We start from the raw sequence: 14,029 nt of genomic DNA on the forward strand, positions 1-14,029 counted from the left end.
TCCAGGCAGAAAGGGGGAAACAGACGATTCCAGAAACTGAACATTGGGCAGATTGTGTGAGTCTATATGGGCGATTTCCTCCCTCCTTCCCTCCCCCCCCCCGCCCATCCAGCCAATAGAATCCACTGACGTCACGGAAGGCTGCCGAGAGTATCAGAATAATGAGCATTGTGGAGCCCACGCCGTGGAGGGCGCGGCTCGTGCGTCGATTCGGTCTCCTAGACAACGACGCAGGCGTCGGAAGAGAGTGCGCGCGGGAGGGACTCGCTCTTCCAAGGCCTGGCCGGCGGCGGAGGCTACGTTTCCCTTCGTGAGTAGCGCCGGCGGCGGTTAGGCGTTTTGTTTCTCCCTCAGAGGGCAAATAGGGGACGAGGGGAGCATGCGCGGGCGCAGGCTTCGACGGCTTGTCCCTCAGGGGTCAGCCTGAACCGCCCCGTGGGGTTGGTGGGTGCGCCGTTCTCTTGTGAGGCGCCGAGCAGTTAGGAACTCTAGTATTATTCATGGCTTTTATCCTGGCATTTCTTCCGACAAGCTAGGGGCAGTTTCGTTCCCCTTCTTCCCTTTCATCCTTACAACAACCCTGCGAGGTAGGAGAGTGCTGGGTAAAGTTCACCTCATGAGCTTCATTGGCGAGGAGGATTGTCGGGGGGGGGGCGTTGTGTGTGTGTGTGTGTGTGTGTGTGTGTGTGTTATATAATTATTAAATTTTCTGTTTTACAATTTAGAATACTCGTTTAAACATCCTTAAAATATCAGTGACTTCCCTTAATCTCTTTCCATGGTTCATTTTGCATATCATAAAAGCCTGCATATTTTACATAAACTAAACCATTCAGTATTCCATTATGACATCCATCAAAGCTTATTTACACTGTTGAATTTATCTTAATGCTGCCAACGTTTTCAAGTGTACACAATTCCTGCCCCCCCATACATTTCCCAATCTTCTCTAAACATATGTTCTTCTTGTTCTCTTATTCTGTATGTTAAATCTGCAAGCTGCGCATATTCCATCAGCTTAAGTTGCCATTCTTCTTCAGTTGGGACCTCACTTGTTTTTCCAGTGTGTGCGTGTGTGTGTGTGTGTTTTGGCCAGACCTCAACAAAAGGTGAACACACTGGCGACAACAACCTCTTCCCACCGTACAGATTCTATGATTCTGTCACCTGGGCTGAGTCAGGAAGCCTCTTAACAAGTCAGGATGAAGGAACTCCACAGGGAAAGCCGCCTTTGTAGGTGCTCTGCCTCTTTGGTGGTTCTGCTTCCCTCACCTGAGTAACTTCTGAGGGATGGAGGGGACAAACACAAACACACACACATGTGTATATCCTCTTGCATGTGAAATGGCTTGTGGGCAGGAGCTCGTCACCCTCCTATTCACGTCTCCTTGGAAGAAGCTACCACCAAGTTGACTGGATGCACCAAGTTTGTGCAGTATTGCATGCAAAGGGAGCAGCCCCCATCCCTTCTTACAAATGGGTTAAGCCCCAATGAATTCAGTGGGCCTTGCTTTTTTCTTTCTTTCTTTTTGAATACTAGGAATGGGGGAGAAATTCAGTTCGCATATAAAGAAAGGCAAACCAGCCTCAATTGCACTTTTCACAAAACAGTACAAGAACCCTTCAAAATCTGAAAGGGGGGAGGATTTAAAATGTAAAACAGAGAGAATTTGCAATGTTGATTGCATTAGATATCATTGTAAATGAATTCACTAACCTGGTTGCCAAAATAGTCTATCTGTGATAATGCAGGTATCCATTGAACTAAAGAGTGATGCTTTAGACAGAGTGATAAGCAGCCAGGCTGCTTTGGCAAGAGACTCTTGCCAAATAATCAGCTTATCTTCTACTTGCTTAAATTAACCAACCTGCTGACACAGATTGAAAACATTTTCTCTTGGGAGTTTGTATCTACATATGTATTAAGCATCTGAAGACTTTTGCCTTCATGTCCATCTACAATAATTTCAGCTGTTTTAAGTAGACATATTATTTGCAAACACAGGTGTTGACTGTGCCATTATATCAAAATTATGGGATTATTTGACAAGCTAGCAGGCTGGCTTGGTCTGAAGAAGAAAGAAGTTCATGTTCTGTGCCTTGGGTTGGACAATAGTGGAAAGACAACAATTATTAACAAGCTAAAACCATCTAATGTAAGTAGTCCTTTTTAGTATGTTACCAGCTCGTTTGCCAGATCTTGTAGTAAAGATAATGCTCATATTTGGATACATGTATAGAAAGATTTCATTTGTACCATATTGAAATACTAATGTTTAAGATGGCATTCATCTTTATATATTGTTTTCTATTTTGGAAGTAGATCACATTATTTTTAATTTTTGATACGATGTATAATTCTAAACTGCTTGTACAAATGAGAATTTTCTTAGGTATTCCTATTGTGTGATTTTCAGGACCCTATCGATGTTTATTCAGAAGAAATTCCACTATTCAAAGGGGCTTTACTCTCCAGGAAGTGTGTTCAGAATTGTAATTTTATCCATCTAATGAAGAAGAAAGCAAGCTTATTGGTTTTAATATAGAAAAGCAGAGCAGACCTCAGAAAAATGAATTAAATAAAAATATTAAACATTACTATCCCAGGCCTTTTCTCAGGGGATATATTTCAGAAATAGCAGAGATTAAAAGTGAATTTATTAAAATCTAATATGAGGCATCCATTGTATAGTTGGAAATACATGATTTATGCTGCCCATGTTTGGGTTTTCACAATGGTCTGTAAACAAATTTAAGTTGAATCAACTAGTGCTTAGGAAATGAATACTGTTTATACATACACACCCTTTTGCACGCATGCAGATATGTATATGTTTCTTAAATGCTATTACACCTTTCTTTAAATAGCATTTCCTTAAATAGTATCTGTGATACCTTGGCTCTAAATACAGGGCAAGAATGAATATATCATTAAGGTCTTTTCAATTATGCTTTGTCATGATTTCAGCAAAAGCTTATTGTGTTAAACAACTATAACCAAAACATTAGCATACTGGTTTGTTACTTTCAACTAGTACAGAAAGGTCACACTTATTTTGTTAAGCCATATTAGATTGAAAACATTAAGTACTTAGTCACTAGACATGCTAGCACCTAAATGCTAAGCCAAACCATGACTAAGTATGAACAAGCAAGCATGCATCTCTCTGGAGCAAAAGTTGTGGCCTCTTTGCTCCTCCCTGGTTTTGCTCTGCCATGCTTCCTGCAGCTAAACTCTCTTTTGGCTTAGTATTATGTTCAAAACTTCACTTGTGGCTTGTCTCATTCCAAACAAATTGCAAACTGTAGCCAAGGTTTGCTCTTAGTTTACCACTCATGATTTATTTGGGGAAAACAAACCAGGAGACTGGGTTTGGATGTAACATTAAATCAAACCATGGCTCAGCTCCAGATAGCAGAGAGGGAGCAAAGTAGCTATGATTTTCGCTCAGAGTAACCAGCATGCTTGCTCGGTCACACTTAGCCATGGTTTAAAACCACAGAGCCTAGGACTTGCCGTTAGAAGGTCGGCGGTTTGAATCCCCGCGATGGGGTGAGCTCCCGTTGCTTGGTCCCTGCTTCTGCCAACCTAGTAGTTTGAAAGCATGTCAAAGTGCAAGTAGATAAATAGGTACCGCTGCAGCGGGAAGGTAAATGGCATTTCCGTGCGCTGCTCTGGTTCGCCAGAAGCGGCTTAGTCATCCTGGCCACATGACCCGGAAGCTGTACACCAGCTCCCTCTGCCAATAAAGCGAGATGAGCGCCGCAACCCCAGAGTCGGTCACGACTGGACCTAATGGTCAGGGGTCCCTTTACCTTTACCTTTATGTGCAAACTGTACAAAGGTCATGGGCTGAGCTCTGCATGCATTGCAGCATTTTCAGGTCCCCTTCGCAAAGCAGTTGCCATCCCCGTGCCACTCCACAAAACTACATTTTGGGAATTGCAATATGCTGCTGAATGAAGAGCCATGTTTTATGGAGAGAGGAGAGGATCAAGAAAACCCTGGTCATGGTTTATTTTAATGAGTCTTCTCTTATGTATCACTAAGTTTGGATCCAACAAAATGTACCTGCTGTCTTACTGCTGCACCATCCAATTAGGAAGCAGGTGGCACTGTAGTCTAAACCACTGAGCCTCTTGGGCTTGCAGATCAGAAGGGCAGCAGTTCAATTCCGCACAACAGGGTGAGCTCCCGTTGCTTTGTCCCAGCTTCTGCCAACCTAGCAGTTTGAAAGCATATCAGTGCAAGTAGATAAATAGGTTACCATGGCAGCAAGAAGGTAAATGGCAGTTTAGTCATGCTGGCCACATGACCCAGAATGCTGTATGTAGACAAACACTGACTTCCTCGGCCTGAAGTGAGATGAGCGCCGTACCCCATAGTCGCCTTTGACTGGACTTAACCATCCAGGGATCATTTACCTTTTACACCATCCAATGTTTCTTAAAAGCTTGTGTATTCCTGCAGTATCCATAGGTTGCCTGTTTAGGTATTGGTACTACTGTTCTCTGCTGCCAGCACAAACATCATACTGCATTAAATAACTGATTTAAATAAGCTAAATATCCACAGTACTGCTACTTAGCATGTATATAGCATTTTAGTATATTCTGAGCTCTTCACATACTTAGCCAGCATTAGTTTAGCATGATGAGAAAGCCATGGTGAGCCACGAGGGGGAAATATATGATGCCACATGACATTTTAAACTATTATTTATTTGGATCGAGAGAATATATTACTGATTTTTAGTATTAAAACTGAACATGAATTTTTAAAGACGATTTTGTTTTCTTTTGAAGGCTCAAACTCAAGATATTGTTCCCACGATAGGATTCAGTGTAGAAAAATTTAAGACATCTAGGTAAGACCCTTTTATTTCATTATGTTTATATTCTATATAATTATGTATTAGACAAGAGAATTGTCTTTCTAATAGGCTGCATTAACTATTAACATTTGATTTGGCATGGAGATGTAATTCTATATGTAGTCATTGTGACAAGCCTGTGGGGAAGGGATCACAAATTGCTAAGACAGATTTCTTGTAGAAAAGGTCTCATATTTAAGTGGTACTGTTGAAATTTTATGCCTTTCATATTAATGATTTTAAGTGTTGGAGAGTCTCTTTAACTAGCTTTAAAAGAAAACATTGTCCAGGAGCCAAGCAGCTCCCAGGTTGAAGCTTGCCCAGCAGAATTGTTGACTTTTCTGTTTGAACAACGTGCCCCATGCCATAATAAAATTGCTTCTGAAAGTTGCCTCAACTTCAAGAGTGTCTTGCATTATAGCAAGGGTGGGATACCTCTGGGCCCCATGCCTAATTAGTCCTGGTATCAGCATGTTTACTTAGTGGTAAGTCTCACTGAGTTCACTCAAACAATTTACTTAGTCAGAAAATAAACAGTTGCACTAGTGGGAGCCAGCATGATTAGCCTTCCTAGTGCAATGAAGCTATACCCCACCAATCAGCTCTGGGAGGTTGGGAGAACCCCCCAGAATAGAGTTTAGGGGGTAGAGAGAGTGGTCTCCTTAGTGCTATTTTGAATTCAACCGTTGGCTTAAGAATCAATAGTTACTTTTTTGTTTTTTAAGTATCCAGTTTTGATATTTAATTGAATATGATGTGTTGGCATACAAGTTAATATGAAGTTTTCTGTTACCAAAAGCATATCAATAAGCAGTTCAATAACGAGTCAGAAGTGAGTGCTACTATGTTCAGTAGACTGGGTAATAATTGTACATAGCCATAAAAGCATTTCAGTTTTAATTTTATATATTTTTTGTTTATAGTTTGTCATTCACTGTGTTTGATATGTCGGGTCAAGGTAGATACAGAAATCTTTGGGAACACTACTACAAGTAAGTTCTTTTTTATTGTGAGACTGAAATTTGCAGTATTTGTACATATGTAGAAACTACAAGTCTCTCATCATTTCTGTATGGAATTTATGAAGGTGACTGGGAGTAATTGCAAAATATGATAATGATACTTCTGTTGTGACTTAAGATAATATTCATAGGCTTGCAAAATAAAAAAATGAATACTTATGCGTAATTAATTTTAAGTTAACTAGTGTTTACAGCAGCCTCATACCTTCCAGATTTTTTTACTACAATTCCTACCAGCTCCAGCCAACACAACCATAATGGGAATTGGAGTTCAAAACATCTGCAGGGCACTAGGTTCCATGCTGAAGTACTCTTGCAGCTCACTTGATATGAAAAGTTGGTCCGCCTTGCTTTAGAAGTACTATGTTTATAAATCTAAGCAAATATTCATCTCTGTTTTGAAAATAGCTTGAGTTCCACCATATGGAACATAATGTTTTTTCTAAGAATCTAGAAGGAATATGCTGCTACCAGTTAGTACAGTAACACACAACACATTGAAGTAGGATTCTGTTAATTCATTTTGTTACTCAACATTTTAGGAAGCATCTAATTTGCTTCTTTGCTTTCTATGACACACAGAGATTGCCAGGCCATTATTTTTGTCATTGATAGCAATGACACACTAAGAATGGTTGTGGCCAAAGAAGAACTTGACACTCTCATGAATCATCCAGGTGAGAAGATCTTTTATCATTCACTCAGTTCTATTCCTACTATATGTCTTTGACATGAAAAACTATTTTCTTGGTAACTTTGTATTTGCATATAAAACCTCCTTGTTCTTCTGCCCAGTAGATAACTAGAATAAAGATTTCAGTATATTTTCTGTTAATAGGAGTATCACAAGTATAATTCAAGATAAAATTAATTTAATATAAGAATGCCAGAACAAATTTCAGAAATAAGAGATTAATTGAACTTGCATAAATTTTAAGCTCTGAATTTGTCCCCTAAACTTAATGTGCTGTAACAGCTTGTGGGCAATTCAGTAAAAGATTTTACTACATTGTTTTCCGACAATTTGCACCAACAAGGCAAATACCTTCAGGTTGGGCCTGAGACACATCCCTGCAGCTCTCTTCACACATAAGAAGGGACTGCAAATATGCATCTCTGGCACCATCCTGAGCTTGCGTGACTCCTCAGCTAATCCCATTATGTCTGTTTGGACACCACCTTTGTTGGAAGCCGCCCAGAGTGGCTGGGGAAACCCAGCCAGATGGGCGGGGTACAAATAAATTATTATTATTATGTAAGGGAAAGCCTACATCCACCCATCCATCCATCCATTCTGGAATCCCAGTCATGCATGGTTCCAAAAATTCATGGAAAACCTTTGCACGTAGAAATCTACACATGCAAAGTTTTTCCTCCTGAGAAGTCATGCAAACTTCGTGAGGAGGCGAAGTATAGCTTATGCTATACTTACTGTGAGAGAAAACAGTAGCTTTGTTTTTTAGAGGAGAAATTGATTCATGTATAGAAATATAATGAATGTAATGTTCCCTTTGTATATTAATTTGAAAAATATAGAGGGAAAACTACTGTTGGGCTGCATAACTTGTGTAGATATCAGCAGTGTGTTATTGAGCCTCCCATAAATGTTTTTCACAAATCATAAATTGTTATGTTACATGGGATGGGGTCCATTGTAGTTGCTGAAATAATTCACTTTGATGTAACTGAACATTGAAATTGGGCGGGGGAATAATCTAACAACTGTATAATTCAGGAGTAGCGACAGATCTGTATTTTCAAAGCTTAGATTAAAAACTACGCTGGAGATAGGATTTGGCTTTTATATTAAAAACTACGCTGGAGATAGGATTTGGCTTTTATATTAAAAATAGATGCCTTCAGCAACAGCTGTAAGTAACAGAATACTGCCATATATATGGTTGTATTTCTATTCCATAATATAGTTATTTTACATCTATGGAAGTAACTTCTCTGATGTTAGTAGACTTAATAAAAACCATGAAGTAAGATTGATGTTGATGAAATTGTTACTGATTGTATAGAATATTTATGATATATTGTACCTTGTACTGTATATCGACTGCAAAGCTATAAACTAGATTTTAGGTTTTTTTCTTGTCAAATAATTTTCCTGATTCTGTATTATTGATTGGAATATCTTCACTAATTTGTCTTCAAGTGCAACTTTAACCATGATCAGATCTCAGCCCCAGAATCTTTTTTCAGAACAAGAATTGAATCCTCGCCTGTGTGAAGTAATACTACTATTACGACACTAAGTGTCTCTTCTTGTGTGCCTTTTCCTCTCTAATGAGCAGTTGCAGCTACACACATCCTGAGAGCTCAGTAAAACTGACTAGCAGGGCAGATGACATGGCTCCCAGGCAGGCTCAGCATCTCTTTGTTTTTAAAAATAATTCCCTGCTTTTAGTGCTTGCTAGATATAATCCACAACAAGCTTATTTTGGTCAGTTCATATATCTTGTTACATTCTTGCTGCATACAAATGTGCCACAATCTCATAGGAGATTTTGAAACCCTGTATCATATCTACAGCTTCTGTGGTTAAGTTTGAAAGAAGAGCTTCTTAATGAAACACTTACTTAAAAACAGTAAGGATATGACAGTGCATAGGGACTTAGCTTAATTATAAACTTTGCAGCCTTAGACATATATCTTTGGGGATGGGTACTTTCGGAACTGTACTGAAACATGCACCAGAGATGCCATGGTCCAGTGTCTCTATCTTAGTAGGATAAAACCTTCAAAATATGGCATTAACAGGTGAGCAGTTTAGGCATATTGTCGCCTTGTAAAAATGTGTTTATATAAAATATGAATGGATTAACAAAACATTATGTTACTCCTAGATCTTAAACACCGACGAATACCAATTTTGTTCTTTGCAAACAAGATGGACCTCAGGTTTGCTGTGTCATCAGTAAAAGTATCTCAGTTATTGGCTTTGGAGAACATCAAAGACAAGCCATGGCATATCTGGTAAAATTGGCTTACTTTCATTTTGTACTAAAATTAGTTTTAAGTTACTAATGCTTATATTGAATGAAGAAAACTCTGTGATAACCAGTATACAAATACTGATTTTAAAAGCAAGCTGTAATCAGTGTCATGTTACACAGTTGTATAATGGTAATATCTATTTGTAGAAGATTGGTGTTTGAATTTGCAGGGTTGTTTTTTTAAGATAAACCAAGAAACTGACAGAATCTTATTAATCTCAGCATATTGGAATACCTCTGGAAAGCTACCAGTGTTAGCAAATCACAGCTTGCCATTTGCTTGAAGTAGAGCAACAATTGGTGGGATCAAGCTGTGTTTGCCCATCAGTGGAAAACACCCGCTGAAGCAATGATATTTCTCCTTCCTCACCTCCGCCTGCAGCCCTTATGCACCCCCCCCAAAAAAAACCTGTTCCAGAAGACTGTGGGCAATGACAAAGGCATAGATTGCTATTATTTGGAAAGTTATCTTTTCACTAACTTGTTGGTAAGTGTGCAACATTTCAGGTTACGTCAGGCTTGTGCAGGATGAGAAACAGAGAAGTTGGTTTCACCCCCACTCTGCTTCTGGAGGCTGAAACATGAGCATGGGGGCTGCCTTAAATTATTTGCAAAACCTCTGTTTGGAGAAGCTAATACTTCCTCTTTAAGTACAGGTAGTTGGTGGCAGCAGCAGTGGGGTGCAGGAGAGAAGTCCCCTAGCTACCCTGCTGCCATCCACTTACCTCTCCACTTGCCTGTTTAAAGGAGAAGCACAAGTTACTTCAAACAATGCTTTTGCAAAAGGCTTTATTCCCCTACTCTCAGCTGATGAGTGAAGATTAAATCCTGCTGCTTTGGCTGAGCAATCCAATTCACTGGTGGGCACAGGGCACGCAGCCAAAGCAGGATTAAACCCATAAGCTAATGTCACCAGTGGCATCAGCTGATCATCGGGTGGGTGTGGTTTGGGAAAAGTGACCTTGTGCGCTAAATTGGACCTCCTAGTGGACGAAGATGGCCAATGGCCCAAAGGTTCCTTACCTCTGTAGTAAAGATTTTAGGGAAGAGGCAGATGAAATAGGAGGCAGAAGCAAGGGAGCCAAAGAGAGGAAGAGATCACGAGCCAGAGGAAAGAGAGAGGGGTCAATAATTACAGAAATATTTTAAGAAATGGAGCACTTACAGTTACTTCTCTACTGCTGCTACAGCCTTGTAGTCTTATTTTCTCATATATTCCCATCGATTTGTGAGGATCTTGCTAATTCACTTAACTTTTTGTATTCTCTTCTGGACACTGCAAACACTGCTTCCACTTTGTTAGGCATTCCTTATAGGGCAGGGAAACTGAACGTGATGGTGGGATGTTAGATTTTGTTTTATTGCAAATGGTTGAAAGAAAGAGGAAATTGAGGTTTGCTGCTTCGGGCAGCAGCTAAGCATCTCAGCATCTTTCATGTTGGTCTGTGCTATGTACTATCTTCATACACTAACAATAAATATACTTCTGTGGCTATGATTTGATCTTAACTAACTGTAGAAAATGTAATCACTTTTTTCATTAGTTTTTTTGTGCCATTAGAAAAAGTTTGTTCTTTTCTCATTTTAGTGCAAGTGATGCTCTTAAAGGAGAAGGTTTGCAAGAAGGTGTAGACTGGCTTCAAGGTACATTTCATCATGCTTCACATTACCAGCTTCCCTTTTCCATTCATTTTATAATCTTTTCTGTCATTTCATTTTGCTTTTCCCTCAATCTATTTTTGCTATCAGATCAGATTACACAGTGAGTATACTCATGAAACTTAGCTATTTGGATCCCTGTGTGTTACCCTTTATATTTTTAGCAAAAATACCTCCCTTTAAAACTTCCCATTTAAATTAAGCAAATATATGGGCAGTATTGTTACTCCTAAATTAAGGCTAAGAAATAGTGCTTGTGGTCTGAGTACAATGCTATAAGCGTGGAATGTATGATTCTTTTATTTATGTTTACAACAGAAAGCAAGTAGCATTATGATGTAGATTACAAAAAGCTAAAGCATATTTAGTAAAATATGGCAGCTTTTATGCTGTGCATACCAGAGAATTTTCAAAATGACTAGATGATTTCTAGGTCTAGAGATAATTGCATTTTCAAGTCTCATTCTTGCTGTCTGCTCTCGTTGACTGAATGAGTCTTGAGAAGTTTTATGCAGCATTCAGGCATCCCACATTATTATCCTCCACTATCCTTTGGTGTAAGTTATCATAATTAATGTTTAATATCGACCATTGTTTGGGCTTTAATAGTGATACTCTCTTCATTTAGGTTATTATAATAATAATAATTTTATTATTTAAATGCCGCCCATCTGACTGGGTTGCCCCATAACACATTATTTAGTAAATAAATTAATTTATATAATCAACATTTATGTTATTCCAATGGTCACTGTTTTGGAATGGAATATTCTTATAGGAAATTACTGGTTTATATAGTTAGAGTGGCAAACTCTTTTGCATGCTTTTTAGAAGCTTTGCTCTAAGCTTTGGCCTTAGTTGAGTACAGTGTTTTATTTAAAATACACCACTAGGTGTCAGCAGAGACTAAAAGATGAGAGGCAGAGAAGTGCCATTTATTATATTGGCTGTGTGAAGATCCATGTTTACACACTGTAGTGCTGATCCATAAGAACATTTCTATGAAGGAAGCGCAGGTTATAGTTCATATTTCAAGGCTCTATAAAATAGTTCAGAAGCCTTAATACTACAGTGGTACCTTGGGTTACAGACTCCACTAACCCAGAAATATTACCTCGGGTTAAGAACTTTGCTTCAGGATGAGAACAGAAATCGCGCAGCGGCGGCAGCAGGAGGCCCCATTAGCTAAAGTGGTACTTCAGGTTAAGAACAGTTTCCGGTTAAGAACGGACCTCCAGAACAAATTAAGTTCTTAACCCAAGGTACCACTGTACTAGAATTCTGTGGCTAATATAATTAAATAAAAACAGCATTTTAACATCAACTTTATTTGTTTTACCTAGATCAGATCCAGGCAATGAAGACATGAAAAACCAATGAGTTATGAAAATGTCATAAAGAGAATTTGTAGATGTACATGATGACCTCTTGAAGATGAAGACTTTTTATAGGTCTGTTTTCTTCTGTTGGCTTTTATAAAAGCCCAATAAAAATAATAATAAATATTTTTGTAACAAAATGTAGTAGCTCAAATGCACATTCATCATACTGAAGGAAAAAATACATGTGGTTTGATAGAATAATAAAATCATTGTATGTAGTCTAAAAATGCATTTGACTGTCTGATTGTGCTCACCACAGTGTTTCATTCAAAAATATGCAGTGAGATGGACCTTTACCAGAATGTAAAAGTCTTCTCTTGCTTAGAAAACAGCTATTTAAATTTTACACACCATACTTAAGTAAAAATTTGGTTGAATGTGCTTACTCCGAGCCTGCATGCAATCCTGTATTTTTATAAGCAGTTGTGGATGTTTATGAATAATATGTACTGTTGATATGTACTGGACTATATTGTGTTCTATAAGAAGTGAAACAATATTTTCATAAATAAAATACGTTACTAAATACCTACTGTGCTTTTAAGATAATACGTTGAAAATCAGCCAAGAACTAAAATAGTCTGTTACACATATTAAATCAACTTTTTGTTTTATAAAACTTTGCAGTGTATTATTCATTTTTTGCTTGATTCCGTTAATGTTAATATTTCATTCATTAATACAATACATAATCTGTACATCTTGACTTTTAGATTAAACTAGGCTAGACCAAAACCATCTATTTAGCACTATACAGTTGGTTCTGGATGAGCTTCCTACTATGAAAGGAGAAGGTTCTAGTTCCAGTCCTCTCTTCAAAACAGTCTAATGTACACATGATTTTGTGAACTTATTGAACTTCGCACATTTTAAAGGTACGTCAAACCTGTGGTTACTTTAGATTATGTCTGATCTCTTCAAGTGAGATAGTTTTGCCTGGATTCCTCACCCCCGTCCCAGGTCCAGCCAGTGGGGAATCTGGTTTCTGAATCCACACCCAAAATAGTAATGCAGGTAACCAAATATATGTTGATATATAAATTGTGTTCCCTTCCTGTAGCTTATATATACTGGTATGATGCTTGATTAGCTACTGGACATGTTACAATTATGTCCTTCATTTTACCTGGTCACTGAACTATGTACCGTATTTTTCGCACCATAGGACGCACTGGACAATAGGACGCACCTTGTTTTAGAGGGGGGAGAACAAGAAAAAAAATTCTCCCCCTCTCTGCCCAGCCGCCCCTTCAGCGAAGTGGCAGGAGGCGCTGCGCAGAGAGGGGGAGAATTTCCCCCCTCTTGTTTTCCCCCTCTAAAATAAGGTGCTGTTTAAGGTGCATTCAGTTGCCTTCAGGCAGCTACCTTGGAAGCCTGGAGAGCGAGAGGGGTCGGTGCGCACTGACCCCTCTCGCTCTCCAGGCTTCAGGTTCCTTTCGACCTGCTCTTTGGGGCTGGCAGCTAAAGAGGCTGCTGCAATAGCCGCATGTCACCTCTCCAGCTGGGAGAGGGTGAGCGGGGCTTCTTTAGCCCCGCACGTGCTCTCCCGGCCAGAGAGGTGGCGCGCAGCTAAAGAGGCTCCTGCCATAGCCGCGTGTCAGCTCTTCAGCCGGGAGAGGTTCGCAGGGCTATGGCATCTTCGCTTCATAGGACGCACACACATTTCCCCTTCATTTTTGAAGGGGGAAAACTGCGTCCTATAGAGCGAAAAATACGGTATATCATTAAGTATTGTGTTTTCTATTTTGGGGTGAACAGAAGATGCAGTAGATGGAGGTATAATGGTAGATGGGGATCTAATGGTAGATCTTTATGCAGTATTTTTCAGTATATTAACAAGGGTTTCTGGCCCCTTTGCAATCAAAAGAACTATAAAGTTCCTTTCTCTCCTTAAATTACACTGCTGAAATGAAATTAGGCTGCTGAAATGAAGAAAACTTGAGGTAACCAGGAGTGAAATTTGTGTGAATGTACTGAACTTGGTTCAGTTCTGATAATGAAAACATATCTCTAGGCTCAGAGGCCCTGTTTTTTAATTCTAATAGTATGTATTCTGCACCTGGGTCTTGTTACAGATCTTGATGTTCTTC

The 14,029-nt window shown here is 39.1% G+C and overlaps 1 protein-coding gene across 2 annotated transcripts; it reads left to right on the forward strand.

Annotated features, from left to right (window-relative positions):
* The first annotated feature begins 182 nt into the window (after window positions 1–182).
* On the forward strand, window positions 183–12,060 carry ARL6 (ADP ribosylation factor like GTPase 6). Of its 2 annotated transcripts, none has more exons than XM_053386371.1 (8): window positions 183–310; window positions 2,006–2,156; window positions 4,807–4,868; window positions 5,798–5,866; window positions 6,479–6,573; window positions 8,749–8,878; window positions 10,487–10,542; window positions 11,901–12,060. In XM_053386371.1, the coding sequence occupies exons 2-8, from the start codon at window positions 2,034–2,036 to the stop codon at window positions 11,924–11,926; spliced, it is 561 nt and encodes a 186-aa protein (XP_053242346.1). In that variant the 5' UTR covers window positions 183–310; window positions 2,006–2,033; the 3' UTR covers window positions 11,927–12,060. The 2 variants fall into 2 exon arrangements, with proteins under 2 accessions (XP_053242346.1, XP_053242347.1); XM_053386372.1 differs by lacking the exon at window positions 183–310 and adding an exon at window positions 329–587.
* The last annotated feature ends 1,969 nt before the right edge of the window (window positions 12,061–14,029 follow it).

The sequence above is a fragment of the Podarcis raffonei genome, chromosome 4 (genome assembly GCF_027172205.1).
Source record: "Podarcis raffonei isolate rPodRaf1 chromosome 4, rPodRaf1.pri, whole genome shotgun sequence".
Taxonomy (NCBI): domain Eukaryota; kingdom Metazoa; phylum Chordata; class Lepidosauria; order Squamata; family Lacertidae; genus Podarcis; species Podarcis raffonei.

Coding starts and splice junctions, on each gene's coding strand:
- ARL6 (XM_053386371.1), top strand. CDS start 2,034: ATGGGATTATTTGACAAGCTAGCAGGCTGGCTTGGTCTGAAGAAGAAA. Junction 6,574..8,748: donor CACTCTCATGAATCATCCAG/GTGAGAAGATCT, acceptor TGTTACTCCTAG/ATCTTAAACACCGACGAATA. Junction 8,879..10,486: donor GACAAGCCATGGCATATCTG/GTAAAATTGGCT, acceptor TTCTCATTTTAG/TGCAAGTGATGCTCTTAAAG.